General features: G+C 42.7%; 1 protein-coding gene across 2 annotated transcripts in view; it reads right to left on the bottom strand.

Moving 5' to 3' along the window:
- Window positions 1-27,128, bottom strand: part of UST (uronyl 2-sulfotransferase) — a 314,331-nt gene that overhangs the window by 50,450 nt on the left and 236,753 nt on the right. For both annotated transcript variants that reach the window (XM_027972539.2, XM_042253586.2), the window contains exon 6: window positions 1,434-1,531. In XM_027972539.2, coding sequence (XP_027828340.1) covers window positions 1,434-1,531 — 98 coding nt within the window. The remainder of the gene's footprint in view (window positions 1-1,433; window positions 1,532-27,128) is intronic.

Below are 27,128 nucleotides of genomic sequence, written 5' to 3'. Positions count from 1 at the left end.
TAAGGCAGATCTCTGAGCCGACAACACTGTAAGGAACCCAGCCTGCGGATCTCAGGAACTAGGCTCCAGGCCTGACTGGTTTTTACCATTTGGGGGATTTGGGAAGCCAGGATTATTTTTTGAAAATTTAAAAATAATCCTTATTTAGCTCAAATAATTGTTGTCAAAGTGGGAGAAGGTGACATTTTGAAAGTGTTCTGACAATCATCACGCATGGACCAAGATAAAGCATAAGTCCTCGCCCCAAGGCTGGGAAATATACAATTTAAAAAGTACTTTAAGGAGTTACAATCATGTTTCTCGGAATAAATACATTCATTGTGTCAGAAAGGGAGACATTGGGCCCCAGATCTTCCCAGGATCTGATGCCCTGACCCTGAAGCAGAAGGCATGTATTACAGAGGCGGGGTGGGTGAGGGAGGCCTCCTGAACTCAGGAGTTTATGATGAAGGCGACACGTCTAGCCCCAGAATTCTGACCATAAACAAAATGGTAAATTCAGCAAAACATTGGTAATATCTAAGCAGCAACCACAGTGTCAGCAGAAAGTACAATGAATAAATAAACTGCAACTTAAGACAGCTGCGTGTCCTCTGCTCCCAACCCCCAGTCTCTTTAGACCTTCTAATCAATGACCTTCTAATCAATCTCTCCTTTGGAGGGAAATGTCACTTCTGGCATCTGGGTTTATTTTCCACCAATCAAAGATAATATTCATCATTACCACCATTTCTTCTGGAGGCTACACACATCTAGTGCACAGTGAGTTTCCAGTGCAGCTGGATCAGAACTACCTGGGGAAGGGGGTCATAGTAGCCTGGACCCCATCTCAGAGACTGGGATTAGGCGGGGATTCCTAAGAAGTTCCCTAGGGATGCAGAGGATGTGGGTGGACCACACAAAGTGTCTGAATGAGTCACCTTATAGAGAAGGGTCTGGCATCCAAATAAGGCTGAGGAGTGATCACTAAAAGTACTTTCTTCTTCTCTAAGTGTCTCAGGAGAGAGACACTCTGGAATTTTCCAAGTGAGCATCCCTGTTTTGACCCAGTTAGGCACACCACACCTGCAAGGACACCCATCAGTGAAGCTGTCACTGCAGAGGAGCAGGCTGGGTGCACCCCCCTGGGTTTTACTATCTCACGAGCTGGGTAGTGACAGGTGTATGTTAAGAATGAAGAAGAGCTTGATTGGCATTTCAGTTACACAGCTTAGGGGTGGTCCCCAAAGCTCCAGACATTGCTTTGTTAATTTCCTTATTTATAAGACATTCAGAGTCTCAAATGTTATCTTGAGAGATAAGCAATAAATATTAACTGAATTCCAGAAGGCAGGGGGACTGGGGACACAGAAGGTGCCTGAGCAGCGCCAGCTGGTGGGTTTCCTACCATCGTTGTCCACGTAAGTGTGTCATGAGCCTGTGTCAGTCTTTACCTGCATCTGGGGTGCTGTCCACAGAAATACGGAATGATGTAAAATAATCTGGGGTTGGAACACTCAGGGTAGTTTTCAAGAATACACTCATTGATGTCCTAGAAGAGAAAACACAGCAGTGAGAAGGCTGGTGGTCTCTGCAGGGCTCTGCCAAGCATCAAGAGGGTAAGCAAAATTGATACTTCAATGACATGGAAAAGCTTTGAGAAGATGTAGAAAACTGACGGAGTTCGTGAGAAGATTTTTTTTTTTGCCTCACACTAGCCTACTCCACCGGGCAGGTGCACACGTGGTCCCAGCATTTCAGAGCATGTTTGTTCTGCTGAGTTAACTGAATTTTTGTGTTTCCCCGTGACCTGAAGTCTCTGCCTGGATCACAAGCATCTTGGAGCAGTCCTGCTGGCTGTGGCTAGTTGTGGCCCCAGCAGTTATGAGAAACTTGAAAGTATATAGTGGGCATTTAACAAATATTTGTTGAATGGATTCAGTATGATTTAATTCTTAGTTCATCCAGACTTCATCAGAGATCCTTATACAGCCAACCTTGTAGAAATGTGTTTCCCTGTGTATCCACATGTCCAAAAAATACTTGTTGTTATTCAGTTGCTAAGCCATATCTGACTCTTTGCAACCCCTGACCCCATGGACTGTAGCCCACCAGGCTCCTCTCTCCATGGAATTTCCCAGACAAGAATACTGGAGTGGGTTGCCGTTTCCTTCTCTGAGGGATCTTTCCCACATAGGGATTGAATCTACATCTCCTGCTTGGCAAGTGGATTCTTGACGGAAGCCCATAACAAATACTTAAGTATTGAACATAGTCACATAAAAGGTTTGTAAATTTTGGAGGGGCTGTAAAACCATTTCTAATGTTATCTTAGGTTAGAAAGTGGATGTTTGCCTACAAGACATTCTCTACTTTCAAAGGCAACAGTTGTGATTTCCAGATAGCAAATTTGTAATTTCCGGACAGAAAATTTATTTTCTATGAGGCTGAACGTGGGGTCTTTGTCAGCATTACTGGAGCTTACAGTGGGTTGATGGGAGATGAAAAAGAGGGCTAAAAATCCACTTTCATTAAGGCAGATTACATTGAATACCCCAGATAAGGCATGCCTGTGGAGAAGGAAATGGCAACCCACTCCAATATTCTTGCCTGGAAAATCCCATGGATGGAGGCCTGGTAGGCTATAGTTCACGGGGTCGCAAAGAGTCAGACATGACTGAGTGAAAAAAAAAAGGAAAGAAAGATACGTCTAGTTTTTAGGTATTTCTAAGGAGAAAAGATAACCCAGTTTACAAACAAAACAAACAGCTGTGGGATGCTTTTCAGAACTATTACTGGCAAGGCGGAATAAGAGTGGTCCCATGGCCAAAGGAGTTTATAAGTCAGATGAAACCACTGAATCTGATATGATTTGTTTAAGTGGTTAGTTATTAACAATTTTTTTTTAGTTCAAGCTTGTAGTTGGAAAAACATAACTTACATGTCTTTTTTTCTAGGACAACTTTTTCTTTTCCCCTTCATGCTTCTTTAGTTTATGTAATAGTTAAATAAATTACACAATTCCAATAATGAATTCAACTGGAAGAAAGAGATTCAGCAAACATGGTCCCACGGTCAGTGGAGTTTATAAGTCAGTTGAAGCCACTAAATTTGATATGATTTGTGTAAATGGTTACTTATTTAAAAATTGTTTTTAGTTCAAGTTGGTGGTTAGAAAAACAAAACTTAAACTATTTTTTTTTTTTTAGGACAACCTTTTCTTTTCTCCTTCATGCTTCTTTGGTTTATATAACAATTAAATAAATTACACAGTTCAACAGGAATAAAGAGATTCGGCAAAAAACAGACTGTAGTTAAACACTTGGGCCTATCGTGGAAAGCAGAGGTGTGTAGTTCCCAGAGAGGAACTTACTAGAAGCAAACCGAACAGTGAACGCCAGCACATCCAGCCATACATGACGGGAAGGGTGGTTAAGAGCACCTCATTGTGTATGAAAGCCCATTAAAAATGCAGGATGTTAGACCCAAAATACCTTTCTAGGAAGAATCTGACACAGAGAGATGTATGTATGAGACTATTCATTGCTATAAGATTTATGACAACAAAATATGGCCGAGCTCACAGTTCATTAATGGGGGATTGATTCACAGAGCAGTTCTGGTGCATTCCTACGAGGAAACACACACGGGGCACCCAGAAAGGAAAAGAAGGATCTTCACACACTGTCCTGAAAACTGTTCATGATGTTTGCAGATGAAACAAAGTTGATTATAGGACAATATGAACATGTAGGACAACACAAAAATAAACTCATGTGTTTACAAAAGGACACAAATACGTGGAAGGATAAACACCAAACTGTTCAAAGAAGTTATTTATGGTGGTGGATGTAATGGAAGGTGGGAATATATTGAACTTGTACTTTGATTCATCTTTTAAGTGTTAGCTTTTGTTGTAATGTATGTATTTCAGTATTATCATCAGAAAAGTTTTGAGAGGTACCCATTGTAAAGGGCTTCCCTGGTTGCTTAGTGGTGAAGAATCTGCCTGCCAATGCAGGAGACCTGAGACTTGGGTGTGATCCCTGGGTTGGGAAGATTCCCCGGAGGAGGAAATGGCAACCCAGTCTGGTATTCTTGCCTGGGAAATACCATGGACAGAGAAACCTGGTGGGCTACACCACATGGGATCACAAAGAATCAGACACAACTTAGCAACTTAACAACAACAAACACATTGGAAAACAAAGTAAAACTTGTGTAGGTGGGTGACTGGGCTTTGCTTTGAGGATGCTCACCCTCCAGGTATCCTCCGGCAGCTGGCGTCCCCCAGGGACCTACGCCTCAGGTCAGAGCGCCCAGTAACTGGGCTGGGCTCAAAGGGAGGGAGCCTGGAGCTGGGTGAGAAGCAGGGCACAGGACACTCCAGTGAGGGCCGTCATCGTCAGAGACAGAGGGTCTGTCCTCTGAGGTTGACATTTCACAGTAAACAGCTGAGTAATGCGATGGTGATTTAGGGGGTGACCAGAGATCCTGCCCATACACAGTCAGCCCCCCAGAGACCTGCATTAACACCAGGGGTGGGGCAACAGAGTCCACCAAAGCCTCCCACAGAAACTCTCACAGCACCTGCGCTCCCCCGAGTTCACTTTCCAGTTGCCTTTTAATAAGAACTTGTGTAATTGTTTGTTTAGGTGGTGAGTCCAGGAGAGCACAGATGTCTGTTCGCTGCATCTCCAGTGCTTAGCACCCTGCCTGGAAAAAGCAGGGCTGCAATAAATACTCAGGGAATGAATGGACAAATGGCAGAGGAACTAAGCCAAGACATACAACCGCCATGCTGTCCCCAGAGATCCTGGCCCAGGATCTCGCAGGAGTGGGCAGAGGACATCAGCTTATGGGGGTGGGAAGGGCCGAGGACCACAGGGACCTCGGAAGGAGTTTCCTCTATTGGAATCCACAAATAACCTCCCGAGGTCAATTTATGGGAAGACAAAAATTCCGAGTTCAAGAATCGCTGTTAACCTTTCTTTCTTAGAGCAAGACATGTCCTGGGAGATTTCAAAGAGTTCCATTTGAGCCCATTAGGTTGATGAATGGTGTTGGCCACAACCAGCTTATGGAAATGCTATAGGAGGGCATAAATAAAAGATGACTCAGGTGTAAGGCTAAGCGGAAGCCAGAAACAAGCTGTGAAGACCAACGCATTTAGCTGCCTGTGGCTTAGCCACAGTGCCCAAGTCGTGTTGCTTCCCGGCAGCTCAAGAACTTGTGGCCTCAGGAGGCTGGTCTTGGCCACTCACATGGTCCACTCTTACTGGAACCCAGATCTTCAGAGAGTGACCTTTCAGTTTCCTGGGCCACCAACTGTGACAAGTGTCAACACAGCTGCTCCTCTAGAATCCTGCTCTCATGGGCACTGTCCAGTGCCCCCAGGGCCATTTGGTTTTCTCCTAGAGTTAATCATTTTATCTTTAGTGTTAGGCTTTACTATCTCCTGTCGATTTACAGTCACCTTTGTTCTCTTCATACATATATCGTTTAAAAGGATTATGCAATTTCATTTTCTCTTCCCACGCAGTACTTCTAGGGTACGGTTGCTTTAAACGAAAACCTTAATATATATTTTAAAATCTGCTCTAAGGTCATCATCATGGTGATGACTTTAGCCAAACTGGACCCCTTGCCAGTGCTTGATCTATGATTTTCTTATCTGGTCCTTGGATCTTGGTATCTACCACGGCAACCCACGAAACGCTCTCCTGCCCATCTAGCTCACTTTTAAGACTGGGTATAAACCTAAGACCCCACTGTGACCATACTCTCGATTTATTAGGGAAATGAGATATCTTATATAAATATACTTTCCAGATAACTGAGTCCATTTAACTGCCAAAACTACAATAAAAAGGACCAGTTTGGTTGAAATTTATTCTAAACTATGCTATTTTAAAAAGTGTACACTTACACCCTCTAGGTTTTCTTTGTGGGTTCATCTTCCTTCACTTTGATCTTTTAGCAAAATCATCTTCTGTTGGTTTGCTCCCGTAACATTTTCACTGGCTGGACTGTGATGAATAACACTAAGTGCCAAAGACCCCACAGCACCCAGTGGAAACCCCAGGCACTACAGCAGGATCCCTGCGGGTCCTCCCTGATTCCTCTCTCACCCTTACTCTCCATGGCACTCAGCGGCCCCACCCTGCAACTTGACCCCTGAAAGGTTTCGCCAACCCATTCCACACCTCAATCCCAGCTCAACTCACCTGCTGCTACGCAGCATTCCTTCCATTTCTTCTGCCCAAATGCACTCTGCACAGAGTTGCTGCACTAACTCAGCTAAAATACAGATTCATCCACATCAGCCCCCTGGTGAAAAACTTGGAAGAATTCTTATTGACAATGCAGTGGGAATAACAACCAGGCAGGGCACCTGTTAAAAATGTTAATTCCCAGACAGGCCTTCCAGAGTGCTTGATGTAAACGGGTTCTCTGGGGACCAGGCTAGAAATCTCCATTTTAAAGAAGAACCTCCGGGAGATTTTGAAAAGCTGGTTACTGTTCATGAGCAGCAACATTGTGCCAGTAGGGAATTCCATGCCTGGCTCATCTGTCTCCCTTGCCTGCGATTTCCTTCTCCCCTGGTCCCATAGGAGGCCCAGGTTTTGGCGGCATTCCAGGCAGAATAAGAGTTAGCATCTTCCAGTCCACTTGTAGAGAAAGAAAGGATCTAGAAGCTGGGGAAGAATTCAGGACCTGACAGCAGTTTCAAGGCAACTCCTGGTGAACCCTCTGAGCAGACAAAGCACACGCAACTTACATAGTGTGGTTTGTAGCATTCTCAGCATCCTTGGTCCCCAGTCAAAAAGATCTCCATACCTCTTACCAGTGGGCCTGGGACTTGGCTCATTTAGTAAGACAAAATAAGTGGAGTCTCTAGTATGTTTCTCATTCATTCCATGATCTTGCATCCTCACGCCCTCTCCAAACCTATGGCTAATCCTGGGCCCAGAAAGGAAGGGTCTAAGAAGTTTCAGAAAAATGAAAAGTTGAGGTATACATGGTCCATGGTGGGGGAGGTGTACCCAGATGGACAGGACTCCAGGTCCCCCAGCCCTATCCAAACCGGAAGAGCTGTGCTTTGCCTGGGTTTATGTATTGGGCTTTTTATAAGGTTTCAATTGATACAAAGTTTCTAAATCTGAAAATCATTATTTCAGACCAGCACACAGAGGCTCAAGATATTGGAACAGCTAGAAAGAGCCCCCCAACACCCCACCCATCCCATTGCCCTACATAAGCAGGTGATTCCAATCCTAGGGCCCAAGAAGTCAGATCTTACTAGCTGGATCATGACTGGGTCCTATGATCAAAGAGCAGCTTGTGAAAAAAATCACATCTAGGAAAACATTTTTTCTTCTTCCTTTCCTTCTGAAGGCCCAAGATGTTGAGAGTTCTGTTCTTCCCCCTACCTCACCCTTTGGGCTTCCCTTATAGCTTAGTTGGGAAAGAACCTGCCTGCAATGCAGGAGACCCAGGTTTGATTCCTGGGTTGGGAAGATTCCCTTGGAGAAGGAAATGGCAACCCATTCCAGTATTCTTGCCTGGAGAATCTCATGGACAGAGAAGCCTGGTGGGCTACAGTCCATGGGGTCGCAAGAGTCGGATACGACTTAGTGACTAAACCACCACCAAAGGAAAGAGGGCTACCAAACCCATGCCAGCAAGCAGAAGAGTAGGTTTCATATGTATACAATAGTGTTAAATGCTATAGAGTATCTATATTCTACAGGTCAAAAGTAGATGATAACAATGCGAGGCAACAAAAGAGACACAGATGTAAAGAACAGACTTTTGGACTCTGTGGGAGAAGGCAAGGGTGGGATGACTTGAGAGAATAGTACTGAAACATGTATATTACCATATGTGAAACGGATCACCAGTCCAGGTTCAAAGCATGAGAAAGGGTGCTCAGGGCTGGTGTACTGGGATGACCCTGAGGGATGGAATGGGGAAGGATGTGGGAAGGGGGTTCAGGATGGGGAACACATGTATGCCAATGGCTGATTCATGTCAACATATGGCAAAAACCACTACAATATTGTAAAGTAATTAGCCTCCAATTAAAATAAATACATTAATTTTAAAAATATATAGCCTCTTTTATTGAAAAGAAATGTTATAATTTTGGTGTATAGTGTCAATCCCTTGGTTATTTTAGTTTTCATTATCAATTGTGAATGAATAGAGGTATTTTGAACCTAAGAAAAGCTGGGAATGAACCTGGCCTTCGGGAAGGCACACTGTACACAGGTGGAGTGCTGGGCAGACTTCCTGAATTCAACCCTCTGAACCTTTTGAAAGCCACACCTGCTGGGCCAATGCTGTTCCAGGCTCCTGGGCAGAAGGGACTGCCAAGTATGCAGAGTTTTGCCAGCCTGGGTGGTTATTTTATTAGGCAAATAAATGTCTACAGATCCTAGTGTAAAAACACTGGGCCCAACCCAGTTTTGTACAAACATTTTCAAAAGTAAAAGTGGAATTCATTATCAGTCACTCCTTTTCATAATTGCAAATTTTGGGGCTAATAATCGTTTCCTTTCCTTCTACATACAACGTTTGGCATATCTGCATCAAGAATGTCTTTAAGCAGAGGTTAGCCCCAGTGGATTTATGAAATCTTTGGATACCTTAAATTTTATACAAGTGGGACATTTTATGAAAGCCCATCTTGAAAAATTTTTCAGGCATAAATTTTTATAGAATAATAAATCATGAGAACTGAATTCAGCGACTAGTGGGAGGAAGACTCAGGAAAAAGAGGTAGAAGTGTAGTCGTTCAGTCGTGTCCGACTCTTTGCGACCCCATGGACCGTAGCCTACAAGGCTCCTCTGTCCATGGAATTTTCCAGGCAAGAGTACTGGAGTGGGTTGCCATTTCCTTCTCCAGAGGATCTTCCCAAGCCAGGGATCGAACCCAGGTCTCCTGCATTGCAGGCAGAGGCTTTACCGTCTGAGCCACCAGGGACGCCCCTGAAGAGGTAGAGAGGGCAATTAATTCCTTGATGCTGTTGATTAGAAATGAAACACAAGACAAACTTTACCTGGGATTCTGATTTTAAACGTTCAGCCAGAATTGTCTTATGAAGTTTACATCTATGATGCCCTGATATAGTCTAAAGCAATCTGATTTTGCATGTGTGCGTGCTAAGGTGCTTCAGTCGTGTCTGACTCTTTGCGATGCTATGGACCGTAGCCCTTCAGGCTCCTCTGTCCATGGGATTCTCCAGGGTTACCATTTTCTACTTCAGGGGATCTTCCCGACCCAGGGATAGAACCCATGTTTCTTTGTCTCTTGCACTGGCAGGTGGGTTCTTTACCACCAGCACCACCTGCGAAGCCCCTATGAAATCCTAGGTTGACGATCATTTTCCTCAGCACTCTGAAGATATTCCTCTACTGTCCTCTGGTATCTACTGTTACTGATGGGAAATCTGATTCTCAGCCTAATTATGCTTCTTTCACTAGTCATCCGCTTGTCTTCCTTTTCCTTGATATCCTGCAGCTTAATTTCAAAATATTTGAGTGTAAATTTAACTTTGTTTATTCTGTTCAGTTCTTATGTATGCTTTCAGTCTGAAGAATCACACCTTCGATTTTAGACTATTTTATCTTTCAATAGCTTCAAATACTGCTTCCCTACCATTTCACCATTCTTTTTTGAAACTCCTATTGACTGACTGTTGGAAGTTTACCACCTTTCTCACATCTTTTAACTGCTCCTTCTGTCTGTTTCTTTCTCTCTCTCTCTTGACATTTCTGAATTGAAGTTTTGATCAATTCTTCATGCCTAGTTTCTAATTCATAAAGTTCCTCTTTCACTCTACTCAGTTCAAAGTTTATTCCATTTCTTAAGCTTTTATTTCCACGACCATAAAGTTTTTATTTCAATTACCATATTTTTCATTTTCAAGATTTATTATTAATTATTTATTAATATCATGATGTTCTTGCTTCAAGTGTTTGTCATATAATTTCCTGCTCTTCGTGGAAGTTATTCACACTTTTATCTTTCCAACCTCCTAGGCATACTTATTTTAAAGTCTCTGCCAGATTGCTCTGTAAAGATAACTGGAATGAATTTCTGTCTCAACAGTAGATTCTGTTGCTTTTCTCGGTATTAGAGTTTTTTTCATGTGCTTGCTTGGATTATTTGGCCTGTAGGCTCATTTTGAGTAGGAGATTCATTTTCATTCTCACCCTCTCTCTCTTCCTTCCAGTCCCTGTTCTTCTGTACTGGTTTTGCAGTTACTCCTATCAGGACTCCTGGCACCAGACCAGGACCAGGTCTCGTCTGAAGTTCCCATCCTATGAGAATAATGGGGATATTCTCATAGGGAATGAAAGTTCATTTTGAAAAATTTTTCAGGCATAAATTTTTATAGAATCATAAATCATGAGAACTGAATTCAGTGACTAGTTGAAGGAAGACTCAGGAAAAAGAGGTAGAGAGGGCTATTAGGTCTCTGATGGGAATAATGGGAATAACAGATCTGGTTACCAAGAAGGAAAAATTTGGTTCACTTCTTACTTATGAGGCCGTGACTTTGTTTTACTCCCTCTCGAGGGTTACCCTTTAAAAGCCATAGTCGCAGTGACAGGGCAGTGGCCTTTTTGTCTGGCTTTCTTTGCTTGAGAGTGAGGGAAGTATGGCTGCCCACCTCAGGCTGTGGCATGGAGCCTGGTGCTGGCCTCCATCTTGACAGGGAGCCCAATGCATGGCTGCCACCACCTGAGTCTGGACCAGAGATCAGCCAGCCTGTGATTCCACCGCTGCTCACTCCTCTGGTATTGTTCCAGCCTTGGGGGCACTCTTTGTATTTCCTTTTTAAATATTCTATCTATCATTGTTATGTGTTTGGGGGTCCAGGGAGCATAAAATCAGTATACCATCTTGTCTGGGGTCCTGCATGGGCTGTTCATGCCTTTTTTTTTTTTTTTTTCCTGCAGGAAGTTCTACTGGAAGGAGTCCTGAGTGCAGAAGTGTGGGGGACGGATATAAGGAGTGCATCTTGCCGAGTCAGAGGAAAGGATCTTGGTAAAATGTCAAGGCCATGCCAAAGCAAGATCACATGTTTATTGAAATGTGATCATTTCTGCTTCATAAGGATGTCAGAGGCACTGGGCCAGAGCACAGTTTAAGCCAGACCTCAAACAGTGTGAGTTCTGAGGATTCTTCTTACAGACCCTGCAAGACATTAATATATCGTAGCAATGATTCTATTATAATGGCATTACTTTGAGTCTTTTAATTGCTTCAAGTGTTGCCAAAAGTTCCAATATTTGAAGTAAACCACAAACATGAAAATGGTGTAATCTTCGCTCTAGGTTTTCTTTATTAGTATGATACAGGCTCTAAACTTTTGGAAGAAATGCTTCATGCCTCTCCTCTGTATTATGGCACCCACACAGAGCCAGGCAGGTGCACTTTTATAGCTCATAAAAGTAGCCTTTGAAGATGATGAAATCTTAATTTGAATTGTGCTATGCCTAGCAAATCACCATGGGAATCTGGTCAAAGCTTTCAGAAGACAGTGCTGCTTTTCAATAAACAACATCATAAAAAATTCAGCAGCAAAGTGAAACCCAGAAAGCAAGCACTGTTGCATTTTAATCAAAAAGTCTTTAAATGATATTGTGGATACTGATATATCATTGTGGATACTTTTTTTAGTCGACATCTGGAAGACCGAAATGTCATTAAATGACCTCTATCCTACCCCCTCCTAGAAAAGGTACTTTCCAGATGTGCACTCCACTTAGAGGAATAATGACTTTGGGATTTTGTGATCCTAGTCTCCAAGGCCCAGAAAGATCCACGTGGTGGACCTCTGCCACCGGTGGCTCTGCCGTGAGCTCTGAAAGTGCTGTCATGGCTAACCAGCCCCCTGATCCCCTGCAGGTTCTGCCCTGAGCATTCAGCCCAGCCTAGGGATGGCAGCAGTCCCTGCAGAAAGGGGCTATGTGGATTCTATTTGGAAGCACACAGTCAATGGGGCTCAATGACCTTCTAATATGACTAATGTTGAGATGTGGATCAAACATTTAAAATAAGCAGGAAGTTGGGTTTATGGATAGGTCTACTCCCCCTCTCTCCTACCGAGTCACATAGGAAACAGACAGGTCACCATTCTGTGGGCTTTCTGTAGGGGTGGTAGTACGGTATCATTTGAGTGGATGGCCAGGGGATCTAAAGGATCTATAGCTTCCCCACTCTGGATCTTAACAAGACCATGGAAATACATTTTAACTCTTGACTGCTTTCTATGTAACCCCAGAAGGAAAAGATGCTGTTAAAACTTAGGCCAGGGACCAGAAGGGCCATTGCAGATTTTAAAGTTGAATTATGAACTGGAAAGAAATGCATCATGCAGCTCATATCTGTTCATTTCACCTGTTAAAAGAAGCCTCAGAGATGGGCTAAGTCCCTACATGGTTCAGTATTTCCCGGGGGCAATGCTGAGCAGACCAATCAGGTTACAACTGAGCTTCTTGAGGGACATGAGCCTTTTGTGAGTATAAGAATGGCAGGCATTCCTGGGAAAACAAGTATGTTCTTCAAGGGTTTTATACCATAAAAATGATTTATGACTCCTTTGGGCCACACAAGTTTCTAAAAGCCACAGCAACTGTCTTAACCTCATAGAATTTTGATGATTTTGCCTTCCCAGCTGAAGAGGTTCAGCATTCCCTCTCCTTTCTTTCACATCCAATAGTCTAATAGTCTTGGCCTATGAGGCCAAAACAAACCACAAAAGTCACACTTTCAACTTCTGGTTATCCAGGGCATAAACAACATGTTTGTGGATTTTTTTTTTTTAGGCTTCCAGCCTCTCCTTTCTGCGGCCCCATAGTCCCAGCTCAGAAGGTCATAAAGAATCCACAACAGATTTAAAAAAGAGAAATTGAAACTAAATAGTCAGAATGATTATTTTAAATGCACTGGAAATTTCAGTTTCTTGAGACCCTCTAATCATGAGTGACTATGAATTGACTGGGTGATGGAGGATCACCGGACTATTCTCTTTTATATGAATATTTGAAATTTTCCATAATGTGTAGTGAAATGTAAACAAACAAAAAAAAAAAACCAAAAAAAAACACACAAAACCAGAAAAAATACTATAAGAATAGTTGCACCCTCAGTCGAATGCCTTTTTTTCCTACTGCCTTATTTTGCCCTGAGCTTTATTTTTTTGTAGTTTGTTTGTTCGTGCATTCGTTCATTCACATTCTTTCTCTTATGACTTTAAGGCCTCTTGGACTGTTTTCTGGTGGGTGAGAGACCTTTATGAATCTTCAGACTTTCACCTTTGTAATGTTCCGGGAAAGGCAATGGCACCCCACCCTAGTACTCTTGCCTGGAAAATCCAATGGACGGAGGAGCCTGGTGGGCTGCAGTCCATGGGGTCGCTAAGAGTCGGACACGACTGAGTGACTTCACTTTCACTTTTTACTTTCATGCACTGGAGAAGGAAATGGCAACCCACTCCAGTATTCTTGCCTGGAGCATCCCAGGGATGGGGGAGCCCGATGGGCTGCCGTCTATGGGGTCACACAGAGTCGGACACGACTGAAGTGACTTAGCAATGTTCCATCCAAGTTTGCCTGGAGACCTCATTTCTGATCCTATCATTGCTCCTGCTCCCTGGATTATTTCTGCTCCAGAATGAAATGTAACTACATAGAATTCAAGAAAAAAAAAAAAAGCTACAAGATGAGTCCCTTTTTTCACACTGGTTATTGGGATGTCTCTCAAAGCTTCTTGTAATCAGTTCTCTCATATTTTTATTATGTGTAGCTGTGTCTAAGAGATGACATTTAACAAATCAATGTAAACCCCAATTTTTATTTTTTAAGGGCTATGTTATGATAGTTTTTCTTTTACTTCCTTTTCCTTTCAATTATTGATGTTCTTCCTCTTTTCGATGTATTATCTGTCCCTGGATAGACTGCTGCTGCTGCTGCTAAGTCGCTTCAGTCGTGTCCGACTCTGCATGACCCCATAGACGGCAGCCCACCAGGCTCCCTTATCCCTGGGATTCTCCAGGCAAGAACACTGGAGTGGGTTGCCATTTCCTTCCCCAATGCATGAAAAGTGAAAAATGAAAGTGAAGTTGCTCAGTCGTGTCCAACTCTTAGCGACCCCATGGACTGCAGCTTACCAGGCTCCTCCGTCCATGGGATAGACTAATGCTCTATAAAGAATGAAAAATTTCAAATCACTATACTGTAAGTGGATATACTTATCTACCCACATAAATAAAACATTTATTAAAATTAAGGATTATTAAAGTTTTAAAGTATCAAAGTTTCCCAGATACTTTTTCCTCCAAGTCTCTAAAACTGAGAACCAAAGGCAAAGAAAAGCAAATATTTTATCACCTCAATTTAAAACATATGGGTCACACCAAAGATGCAAAGATCACTTCCACAGACTAAACGTTTAAGTATGCTTATCATTTAGACACACACATGGAAGAATATGTAGGAAGAAAGGCAGGGTCTTCCTGGTGAAAAACTGATTAAACATATTTGGAAGGAAGGGTTATTTCTCCCTTTCTCTCTCACCATGAATGACTGATAAAGGCACAATCAACTGTGATGACTTAGGTGGTTGGAACCAATTCTTTGTAATGACCAGGATAAACATTTTCGGCTCTCAAAGTGTACGATTAAATTACTATTACAAGATCCATAGCCCTCATTCAACACTGTCCTTACTGGGCTTCCAATATATACTGGGCCCTGTGTTATAGACAGCGCATACCTGCTCCACAGGAAAGAATGTTCTAGAGCAGGGGTGGCAAACCCCAGTGCCCACTAGTGCTGTCAGATCACATGGATGCACGAATGGGGCCCTGTACCCGTCCATGCTGTCTGAGTGGAAAAGCCTGGAGCAAACTGGGAAAGCCCACCTACTGTCTGGAGGGGGCGGGTGCTACTCTGCTCAAGCCTGTCACTGCCGTGTGGATTTTGTGCCAGGGATCGCCCAATCACCTGATTTTCCAAGCAGAGCAAGAAATTTGAATTTTTGTGTGAAATCTCCTAATTTCATTCATAAAACAAAAATTGTGAGTGAAGCAATCATGTCTGCAGGTCAATAGGACTCACAGTTGACCAGTTTACATCCCACTGGCTTAGCCATCGCCGTTTCAACTTTGAGTACTCCCTGAAAAAATATAGGATCTTATGGTTTGCCATCCTATGTTTCTGACAAGAATAACATTGGTAGATAAAGGACAGCTGGATTTTAATGACACTAGACCAGTTATGGGACAGAGCTGTGGGGCAGAGAAGGAAACCTGGATTTGTTGTCAGATGCTCTGAGTTTGAGTCTTGGTCTCTTATTTACTAGTTGGATCACAGTGGGCAAGATGCTTCACCTTTGTGAGCATCAGTTTCCTCGTCTATAAAATAAGGTGAGTGGGACTTCCCTGGTGGTCCAGTGATTAAGAATCTCCCTTCCAATGCAGGGGACATGGGTCCAGAAACTAACAGCCTACAGGCCATGGCCCAACTGCAACCGCTGAGCCCACAGGTTCAAAGGATAGTAGCACCTCTTTCATAGGATGGCTGTGGGGATTAAAGAAAGTGCATTTGAAAATGCTTTGTAAGCTACAGAAAGAACCCCAGAGTGAATAGGTGGCTTGAGATTTGAAAGCATTGATTAAGGACTCTCAAGGATTCGGCACCATTGGATAAAGCAGTTGCGGAAATATAAGACTCGATGGTTCTGCTCACTCCTAACAGGAAAATTATGCAGTGAGAAATGTAAGGAAAATGGGGTGAAAACGAAAAGAGCCTAGTGGTGGGGCCCAGAAGGAGTGCTGTGGTTTAGAGGCGGCATGATTTCCTTCATGAAAAACTTACTAGGACCACAATGAAACCCTTGACTAAAGAAGCAGTGATTATCCACCTGGTGGATTATTTGTGGCAAATTTAAAATCGCAGGCTGGCTTCCTACTCTTGGGATATTTTCAAACCACCAGCTTACCTCTCCACCCTTAAGTCAAAGAATGAGAATTCATTTCAACCTTAGCCCAAGAAAAACACAATCAGAGGAGACCACGATGCAAGAATACTGTTATTAATTCCAAAATTAAATATAATGGATTTCTGGATTATCAGCTGTCTTCAATTATCAGCACCAACATTCTCTTCTATGGAAGGGGATAAGGGGGTTATTTTAAATAATTCACAAACCTTTCATCAGAAGAGTGGAAAATTTCACCATGGGGTTATGGTTGATTTTACTCTTAAGGTAACCATACTGTAAATTCTTTGCTTCTCTACTTTTAGCACTAAAGGTTAGGTAGCTTCTCAAAAGCCTAAGGATCCTGCTTTGATTTAAGGAGCAGAGAAAAAGAAGGGAGTTATTGATGTGAAACAATTCTTTTTTTGAAAAAGAGGTTCCCCTGGTGGCTCAAACATTAAAGAATGCCTGAAGCAGGAGATGCTGGTTCAGGCCCTGGGTTGGAAGATTCCCTGGAGAAGGGAATGGCTACCAACTCCAGTATTCTTGCTTAGAGAATTCCATGGACATAGGAGCCTGGTGGAGAACAATCCATGGGGTGCAAAAAGTTGGACATGACTGAGCGACTAAAGACTAACTAATTAAAACTTTAGAGAGAATTCTTAGAGTTTTAGAGAAAACTCTAGCAGAGAATTCTTGATAGTCCTAGACTATTAGCGAGGCAGTAAGCAAGATCTTCCTACCTACAGCTCAGGACCATTCTCGAGGATGTGGGAGTGGGAAGGAGGCTCCAAAGTGAGAGGAAATATGTATATCCATAGCTGATTCACTTTGTGGTATAGCAGAAACTAACACAACATTGTAAAGCAATTATCCTCCAATTAAAAAATAAAATATGTATAAAAAAGAGTCTGTATTTAGCAGGAGTCATGTACTGCTCAGTCTTATAGAAGGTGGAGGAGAAACTTCTTATTCCACATTCTTGCTTTGGACTCGTTAGGTCTAAATCTATCTCACTGACAGTCAGAATTTGGAGATTTCAGATGTTAACTAACATGGAAACAAGTGCATTAAAAAAAAAAAAAAAAGTCATCCCTAGCTGTTTCTCCTTGTCAGTAAAGACTGAGGGAAGGTGTCTATTAACTTGGAATACAGAGATGCCCCCACCCTTGCAAAGCAGTCTCTGGCTATAACTGTATTTCAATATGATTTGTCTTCTTTGTAATCTAAGTATTTTATTTTATGCATTTAAAAACATTATTCTGAGAAGAGGTCTGTAGGCTTCACTGGACTGCTAAAAGGGTTCATGACACAAAGGAGGTGAAGACTCCTCCGTACTGGGTACTGACAGGGCCATCTGTCTCTGTTGTAAGAGATACTTCCTGACTAGTATTTCAGCGCTGGCCCACCCAAAAATGTCAACAGAAGATTATTTTTGACTGAGATTGAAAAAAACTCCCCCTTGCAAACTTGGGTAAAACTTCTATTTCAAAGAGTTGGATAGAAAACTACAACCACCACCACCAACATTTTTATGCAAATAGGGTCCCTGGGGTGGTTTTAAGTGCTTAAAAGAATTTCTGTACTTGACACTTAATCTAGCCTGGTGGTTCTCAAAGTGAAGTCCACAGATTGCTGGCGGGACTTGAGATTCCTTTAGGGATACCAAAATCAAAACTATCTTCAGAATCTTACTAAGGTGTTGTCTTTTTGATGGTGTCAACATTTGTGCTGATGTGCAAAACTGCAGTGGTAAGTGGTTGGCTCATTAGCATGAATCAAGATAATGGACCAGACTTGACTGGACATTACGGTACTCAACTGCACACACTTCAAAAGAATTTTTTTTTAGCTTAAGAAGGTCTTTGAAGGAACAGTGGAAACTACTCGTTGCAGTAAATTTCAGCCCTTTAAACTCTCTGAAGAGATAGGGGAAGTGTGCATAAAGCCCTCCTGTTGACCTCTAGCAGTCTGCTGGAGTCTAAGGACGCACTTCTCAGATCAATGTGCTTAAATGTATAAAATAAAACACATAGAGTAGGAAGGAAACCAAATACATTGAAATATTTATTAAAATACTGAAACCTCATGGTAATATACGTGCTTGTTTAAAGTATTAAATAACAAGATTTCCCTAATACCTAGTTTTAGATATTTAGTGAGTCTAATGCTGTGTGCTCAGTTGCTCAGTTGTGTCTCACTCTTTGTGACCTCATGGACTGTAGCCTGCCAGGTTCCTCTGTCCATGGGATTTTCCAGGCAAGAATACTGGAGTGGGTTGTCATTTCCTACTCCAGGGGATCTTCCCTACCCAGGAATTGAATCCGAGTCTCTGGCATCTCCCACAATGGCAGGTGGATTCTTTACCACTGTTGTTGTTCAGTTGCTAAGTTGAGTCTGACTCTTTGAGGCCTCATGGATTGCAGCATGCCAGGCTTCCCTGTCCTTCATTATCCCCTGGAGTTTGCTCAAACTTGTGTTGATTGAGTCCGGTGAAGCTATCTAACCATCTCATCCTCTGTTGCCCCCTTCTCCTTCTGCCCTCAATCTTTCCCAGCACCAGGGGCTTTTCCAGTGAGTTGGTTCTTCACATCAGGTGGCCAAAGTATTAGAGCTTCAGCTTCAGCAACAGTCTTCCAGTGAATATTCAGGGTTGATTTCCTTTAAGGTTGACTGGTTTGATCTTCTTGCAGTCCAAGGGACTCTCAAGAGTCTTCTCCAGCACTACAGTTCAAAAGCATCAGTTCTTTGGTGCTCAGCCTTCTTTATGATCCAATTCTTATATCTGTACATAACTACTGGAAAAACCACAGCTTTGACAGTACAGATCCTTGTTGGCAAAGTGTTATCTCTGCTTTTTACTACACTGCCTAGGTTTGTCATACCTTTTCTTCCAAGGAGCAAGTGTTTGACTATTATTTGTCTGTCTGTTTACTATCTGTTTTGTCTCATTAAGGTATCAGCTCCAAGAGAGGTAGGACTCTATCCTGTTCACAGAAGTCCCAGGGCTTAGAAGGTGCCTGGCCGAGGGCAGATGTTCCGCCAGTATTTCTCGAATGAATGAGGAAGTACCATCAGCTTCCACACCCAACTGAGTGGACTTGGCACCCTCTCTCCTCTTTCCATTTTTTATTTTAGACTCCTAAAAGTATACCACTGCAGACTTCAAATTTACACCTCTTATAAATATTGTGGTTTGCAACTAGTCTCATTGTTTGATCCAAATTGTTTTAGAAAGAAGTTGGTGCTTTAACAGAACTTCTCAATCCATGAATACAGAGCCTCCTAGCACTGTTTCCCAAGGGCCTGGGGATGGTCAGCCTGTACTACTGTCCTCTGCTGGCTGTCACAGGGAAAAGGCAAATGACTGAAGCACAAGGAGAAATTTCTGCAAAACCCCCCACATAAAGCTTCTGTGAGTTGAGATGGAAAATATGAATCTGAAAGTCTGAATATCTGGGATTATAATTTTATCCATGAGAACACCCTGGCGTCAATGTGAACAAGGAAAATGGCTAAATGGAGAACTAGCATTCAGTTAACTTGTGCCTGAATGTTTTCTTTGGCTTCTCAATCTTACTACACTAATTTGCTTAACTATTTGAATTCAAAAGCAAGAAAGATCTCCTTGGTGTCAAACCTTAGTCTTACTTGTCCAATATTTTTATTACAAAGTTAACCTGTGCTTATTATAGAATATATGGTTAAGCACAAAGTGAAAATATAATCATAAATTTGCCACACAGATATAAATATTTTTAAATAAAAGAACGAATTAAAATATAATAGATTAAAAAGAAAAAATATTTTGGTATATAGTACTTTTTTGTTTTTTTTTTTTAATAAGAAAGTCTTTTTTTGTTACCATGGGTTGTCCTGACTCTAGTGCCAAGCTCCAAATAAAATATTAAAAAGAACAAAGAAGGAAAAAGTCTTTGAACTTTCCTAACCTCATACATTAATTTTTTTTAATGTTACATTTCTTCACAAAGGGTTCATTGTTTCTTTAGTTGGATTTTCACTGACGTAAATGTACCTCCATTGGTTGCAAGAGTTGGACACGGTTTAGTGACTATACGACAATGAGAATAAATAAAGTAAAAACTCATCGACTACCGAGAGCTCAGGAAAGGTTGTTATTTACCATACGAACTGGCAACTTCTTATTAACTCTTACATTTGAGGAAGATTAGAAGATTAGACAGAGACTTCACCTCTCAAATGAGAATGCTTAATGGCCCTGGACAGGCTTTGATGTTTCAGTTTTACATGTCTCCTTTTTGGAAGAGGGCATGTGGCTGCCTTGCTTTAACAAGTTATCTGTTCATCTGGAAAGGCACGTGACATGTTATCTCCTTTTGTGCATTTGTTCTCAGTACAACTGATGCTTCTATTAATGCAATCCAAGTTGTTTTCAGTTTATCTGAACAAGTGTAACGACCACTTTTGCCTTCCACTATTTTGGTAAGGGTCTTATGGGTTACTTTTTCCCCTGCTTAATGCCCTGAAAATGAAACTGTTAGTTCCTCAGCCATGTCTGACTCTTTGCAACCCCATGGACTGTAGCCTGCCAGGCTCCTCTGTCTATTGGGATTTTCCAGGCAAGAATACTGGAGCAGCAGTCATTCCCTTCTCAAGGGGATTTTCCCGACCCAGGGATCAAACTGAGGTCTCCCATGTTGCGGGGGGCACTGCAATGTATGACCACCTGGGAGGCCCCTTAATGCCCTAAGTGAAAGTGAAAGTCACTCTGTCATGTCCGACTCTTTGTGACCCCCATGGACTATACAGTCCAGGGAATTCTCCAGGCCAGAATACTGGAGTGGGTAGCCTTTCCTTTCTCCAGGGGATCTTTCCAACCCAGGGACTGAACCCAGGTCTCCCACACTGCAGGTAGATTCTTTACCAGCTGAAAGTGAAAGTGAAAGTGAAGTTGCTCAGTCATGTCCGCCGACTCTTTGCGACCCCGTGGACTGTAGCCCACCAGGCTCCTCCGCCCATGGGATTCTCCAGGCAAGAATACTGGAGTGGGTTGCCATTTCCTTCTCCAGGGAAACTTCCCGACCCAGGGATCGAACCTAGGTCTGTCTCCTGCATTGCAGGCAGACGCTTTAACCTCTGAGCCACCAGGGAAGCATCCCACAAGGGAATCCAAGAATACTGGAGTGGGTAGCCTATCCCTTCTCCAGTGGATCTTCCCGATCCAGGAATTGAACCAGGGTCTCCTGCATTGCAGGCAGATTTTTTACCAACTGAACAGGGAAGCCCTAGTTCAGTTCAGTTCAGTTCAGTTCAGTCGCTCAGTTGTGTCCAATCTTTGCGACCCCATGAACTGTAGCATGCCAAGCCTCCTTGTCCATCACCAACTCCCGGAGTTCACCCAAACCCATGTCCATCGAGTCGGTGATGCCATCCAACCATCTCATCCTCCGTCGTCCCCTTCTCCTCCTGCCCCAAATCCCTCCCAGCATCAGGGTCCTTTCAAATGAGTCAGCTCTTCGCATCAGGTGGCCAAAGTATTGGAGTTTCAGCTTCAACATCAGTCCTTCCAGTGAACACCCAGGACTGATTTCCTTTAGGACGGACTGGTTGGATATCCTTGCAGTCCAAGGGACTCTCAAGAGTCTTCTCCAACACCACAGTTCAAAAGCATCAATTCTTCAAAACTCAGCTTTCTTTATAGTCCAACTCTCACATCCATACATGACCACTGGAAAAATCATAGCCATGACTAGATGGATTTTTGTTGTCTAAGTAATGTCTCTGCTTTTTAATATGCTGTCTTGGTTGGTCATAACTTTCCTTCCAAGGAGTAAGCGTCTTTTAATTTCATTGCTGTAATCACCATCTGCAGTGATTTTGGAGCCCAGAAAAATAAAGTCAGCCACTGTTTCCACTGTCTCCACTGTCTCCCCATCTATTTGCCATGAAGTGATGGGACTGGATGCCATGATCTTAGTTTTCTGAATGTTGAGCTTTAAGCCGACTTTTTCACTCTCCTCTTTCACTTTCATCAAGAGGAACTTCATTTCTTCTTCACTTTCTGCCATAAGGATGGTGTCATCTGCATATCTGAGCGCTAGCCTTCTATCAAATCAGTCTATAAGTGTCGTAAAATATTAATGAAGTTAATAAAAAGTAACAGAGACCCAGGTGACTTTTGCTGTGGCTTACCTACTCCTTCAAAGAGGGAAGGCCTGAAATTTTTGGCTTCAATATTCTGCTTCAATTCTTCCCTCCTTTCACTGTCCTAAATCCTTTTGAGCCCTTTTAACTTTTTAACCAAGGTTTTTATATGGGGGCATTCAGTGAGGCCAAAGAACCTCACCTTCATGAAGAGCCCATAAAGCCATTTACTGCTTCTTTAGAAGTTTATAGGTGTCAAATAATAACAAGAGCACTGTGAATTACGTATTTCTTGCATTTTCAAAGACTTTGGACATCTATCATCCCATTTTTATTGGCTGATGAAGGACTGATGAGGGTCCCACGTTTCCAGAAGGGCCATTCCAGAGGCACAGAGGTGACTGTAAAGCTCACTCTTGGTTCACTCCCTGGTGGTAAAGGGATGTTAGCATGCGAGTGGGAAAGTGCAGCCTCTAAGTGGCTGTCTGATGGGCTGGTGAACTACCAGTGAATTACCCAGAAGCAGGGCAATGTGGAAGAGGAGGGAACTTGCTGCATCCTAGGGAACAGACAGAAGTCTTCTTTGAAGAGATATAATGGTGAAAGGGACTGGAGTGTGGCTGGGAGGAGGCAGGGAGCGTGACACAAAGTGATCACTTGGCAGGTCTACACCTGCACGTTAGAGGCCAAGGAAGCGGTCTCCTCTGGCTTCCTGCCCGTCTTTCAAAGGAGAACACCAGCAGAAGTGAGCCTGAAGGAACTGTCTTTTAAATAAAAGAAATTAATGAAGCATGATGATGCAGGCTCTGCCTATCTGTCCAATCTTGGGTTCCAGTTCCCGCCTCATCCTTTCGGCCACAGCAAATTTCATGACCCTCAGTTCCTCCTGTGCTACAAGCTGCTTCAAGTTATGCCCTCTCTTCCTGGCTGCCTTCTACATATCCAGCAATACTCGTGTCACCTCCTCCTGGAAGCCTCATGCACATGACTTCCAGAGCAGTCCACTGATGTTCATAGGTACTAGAACCCAAGGGCCATGTGCCTGCCTCTCCCCTTAGACAGTCTATGTTGTTTCCCCATTGGTTGTTGCTCCCACCATTACACATGGCTCAGAGTAGTGCCTGTTTGGCTGAATGATACATGATTAATAAATGAACACACCTCCCCAATGAAGCAACGAATAAAACTTGAACGTGAGCTCCACAACAATAGCAATTTTTGTTCTATTCCCCAATGGTTCCCGAGTGCTGAGAAAAGGATCCATCTCATAACAGGCACTCCAAAAAAAAAAAAGTGTTTTAAAATAAATTAACAAGGAAGAAACATTTCTGGAAGTGGTGCAGAAGTGGTGATTTACAGATTTTTTTTTGCAGTGTCCAAAGATTTCCAAGATCTTTGCTTGAGGGTAAAGGTTGCTTCCATGAGAGACCCATTTTTTCATACGGAAACAGATTTCATGGCATCAGCTTCCTTAGCTGGTTCATGTGTACTAGAAATATTTTTAGTAGCTCATGTATTAAGCAGTTTGAAGTGACCCTGAAGACCAAGTCTGACATCTCAGGGCCAGGTAGGGCACATCACTTTTTACAGTGGCCAGAGTTCCTAGGCTTCTTTGCATCTTAACCTTTCTTGAGCATCTATAGATGCTCCACTCAGACTGGAGCGCATGACACAAGCAGAGAAGAGTCCGGAACTCTGAAAGCTCATATGTACCTCCCTGCTTCCACTGCAGCAGGCATATTTTATTTCCCAGGCTGGAGAGAGCAGAGCTGGGAGGATACACAGTTTCACAATAAGCTGCCAGTGGCCAGGCAGGCAGGTAATTAATATACCCCCTGGTCTGTGGGTGGGAGGAGGCAGGAAGCATATGAACCACATCATTGTAATGGACGTTACATTTCTCTTCAAAGGTCATCCTGAGGTTGAAACACACTTTGCAGTAGTTATCTACCTTTATAAATGAAAGATGCAGGAATTCATTGGAGTGGTGACAGATACAACTGTATGAAACACCTTTCTAAATTATTCCACAGATGCTACTAATCCCTAATCATCAATAGAGGTGAGTGCATATATCAGTGTTACCTTCCACAGTAAATACTACTCAACAGTGGGGTGGTGTGCAGGGGCTGGAATGCAAGCAAGTATAAGATATTTTATCTTCTTATCCTGGAGAAACTTTCTGTGTAGGAAGGCAGCCGGGCACACAGTGGTGATGGCGGAACGCAGAGAGGGACATGGGCATGACAGGGCCTGACCACCCTTGTATAGGCAGTCAGCGGAAACAAGGTGGCTTAAGGAATTTTTGGAGTCAGAAATGCATCAGAAAATCACTATATACCTTGATGCAGCATAGAAGTTTGAGGGGCAACTCTAGAGTCAGATGACCTGGATTCAAATAAGAGATATGTCAGTAAATTCACAACAACTACCTTTTTAGCATCTGCAAATTTCCATGGTGTGACTATTTCTACCGTGGCCCGATTCAAGCCACCATCTTGATGTCAACCGAAATAGTAATTAGTTGAAAATTTCCTGAAAATGTAAGAGCTGCTCAGAGCCAGGCCAAGCCAGCTCCAGCATGCTGAAACCCTGGCTCTGCTTCTTATTAGCTGTGTAAACTTAAGCAAGTGACTTAACTCCTATAGTCCTTAGCATCTCATCTGTGAAAATGGGCATAATAACTATCTTAGAGGGGTGCTGGAGAGATTACATGAGATCACGCATGTGTGTCTTCCCTTTCTGGACAAGCATGAAATTGAACTAGGATGTCATAATAAGTAGCCTGGTGAGCAATGGATTGGAAAAGTTTAGGAGATGACCATCACTTCCAGGCTTTCTAATTTTGTTCCAGAGCTTAATGTTCACCCTTACTTCCCAGGTGGTGCTAGTGCCAATGCAGGAGACATAAGGCATGTGGGTTCGATTCCCGTGTCAGGAAGATCCTCTGGAGAAGGAAATGGAAACCCACTCCAGTATTCTTGCCTGAAAAACCCCCTGGACAGAGGAGCCTGGTGGGCTGCAAAGAATCTGACACAGCTGAAGTCAGTTAGCATTGCACTGGGCTACTTCCCAGACTTTCCTGTATTGCATTGTTCATGATTGTTGTTGTTATTATGTTGTTTAGTCGCTAAGTGGTTTCCAACAGTTTTGCAACCCCATGGGTTGTAGCCCACCAGGCTCCTCTGTCCATGGGATTTCCCAGACAAGAATACTGGAGTGGGTTGCCCTTTTCTTCTCTAGGGGATCTTCCTGACCCAGGGATCAAATTCTCATCTCCTGCATCGGCAGGAGGATTCTTTATCACTGAGCCACCTGGGAAGCCCATTCGTGCCATTCTATTCCTAAATTAACTTTCTTTGATAAATATCCAATATGGCTTAGCCTTTACAGCATCATAAGGATGACAACTCCATGTGGTGCTTCCAACCTTAACGCTCCAGTCCTAATTACTTAAATGAGTGGATGAGATGAGATAGCCTTCTTTTCTGCCTTGAAAAGTGCAATGATTAATTAAAGTCTTCCCTGCCCCCTTTCCTCAACTCCCTGGAACCCCATGTTAAAGGGCCCTGAGGACAAATCCTGTTCTTACATTTAGCTTCCTCCTTGCCAAGTGTTTTCTTTTTGCTTTGTTTGTAGCCTCTTCTTCTAATTTATCAGTGATGGTTTGTTCCTAAGTCAAGTACCCTGGAAGATATTTAATAGCTTCTTTGCATAATCTTGGCATTTGCAAAATGAGACTAATAAGGCTATCTTAGAAAATGGCACAGTTTTGGAAGACTAAAGACTTAATGAGAAGCTTTGAATTTCTCAAAAGAAAAGCCTTTTGAAAACTTGGTGTTATTCAGCCCTTGATGTAAAATCATTCATTTCGACTGGAGTTTAAAATTCTCCATGCGAAATGTGGTTTTGTGAATAAATACAGATTTTGCTCCGGCAGAAGCCTGACTTCCACGAATAACATTTAGAGAGAATTGTTTGAGGTATCTTAGCTGAAGAAGGAAATGGCAACGCACTCCAGTGTTCTTGCCTGGAGAATCCCAGGGACAGGGGAGCCTGGTGGGCTGCCGTCTATGGGGTCACACAGAGTCGGACACAACTGAAGCGACTTAGCAGCAGCAGCAGCAGCAGAAATACTAAAACTGACACCGGACGAAAAGTGGAAACCAAAGTAGTCTTCAGGCGTAGGGTATGAAGCAGACAATGCCTTTCTCCAGTTTAGAAGAGCTTTTTCACGAGGAAGAAACATTTCTGAAAATTAAATTTTGCTGGATTATTGATAATATTTTTATTTACTTATCAATAAGCAAGTGCTATACACCTCAAGTTTAAAATTACTATTTGTCACAGCTGCTAAACCTAGCAGAAGTGTTCCTTTTTGCAGTTGATAGTAAAATATTAGTCTAATTAAACTGGTGTAACTTAATTTCATCAGCTATAATAGAGAGGTGAACTCCAAGATCTGCTGTGCCCTGGGAATTGCCCTTAGATCCGCAGAGACAATGGCTCAGTTGATAACAACTAAGCATCCATTTTATTTAGGAAAAAAACCCATGGTAATCATCGGTTGTGGCCTGGAGGCAACTGAGGGATTCTACATAAAATACAGCTGTGCACATTTATATGAAGGGAAAAACTCGAGAAGAAATGGGTTGTCATTTTCTACTACGGGGCTTTTCCCTACCCAGGGATCGAATCCACGTCTCTTGCATCTCTTACACTGACAGGCAGATTCTTTACCACTAGGGCCACCTGGGAAAACCAATACACTGACATGATCATGTATTTATCAAACTGTGAATCAATCAGATACTCGTTTCGTCATTTATTCAACAAATAATCTTTGAGCACTTACTCTTGCCAGACCCTGTTCCTTTTAATCAAAGAAAAACTTTCTTTTTAGGTGCTGAAGAAATGTTGGCAAGAAGACAGAGAAGTTCCTGCCCATACGCAGTAAATTTGATGAAACCCTTCCTACACGGATGCGCTCCAGGGAAACAAAAAGTGGAATGTATACAAGGCAAGA

Source organism: Ovis aries, chromosome 8, assembly GCF_016772045.2.
Source record: "Ovis aries strain OAR_USU_Benz2616 breed Rambouillet chromosome 8, ARS-UI_Ramb_v3.0, whole genome shotgun sequence".
NCBI lineage: Eukaryota > Metazoa > Chordata > Mammalia > Artiodactyla > Bovidae > Ovis > Ovis aries.
This window is presented reverse-complemented; position numbering and strand designations above follow the sequence as displayed.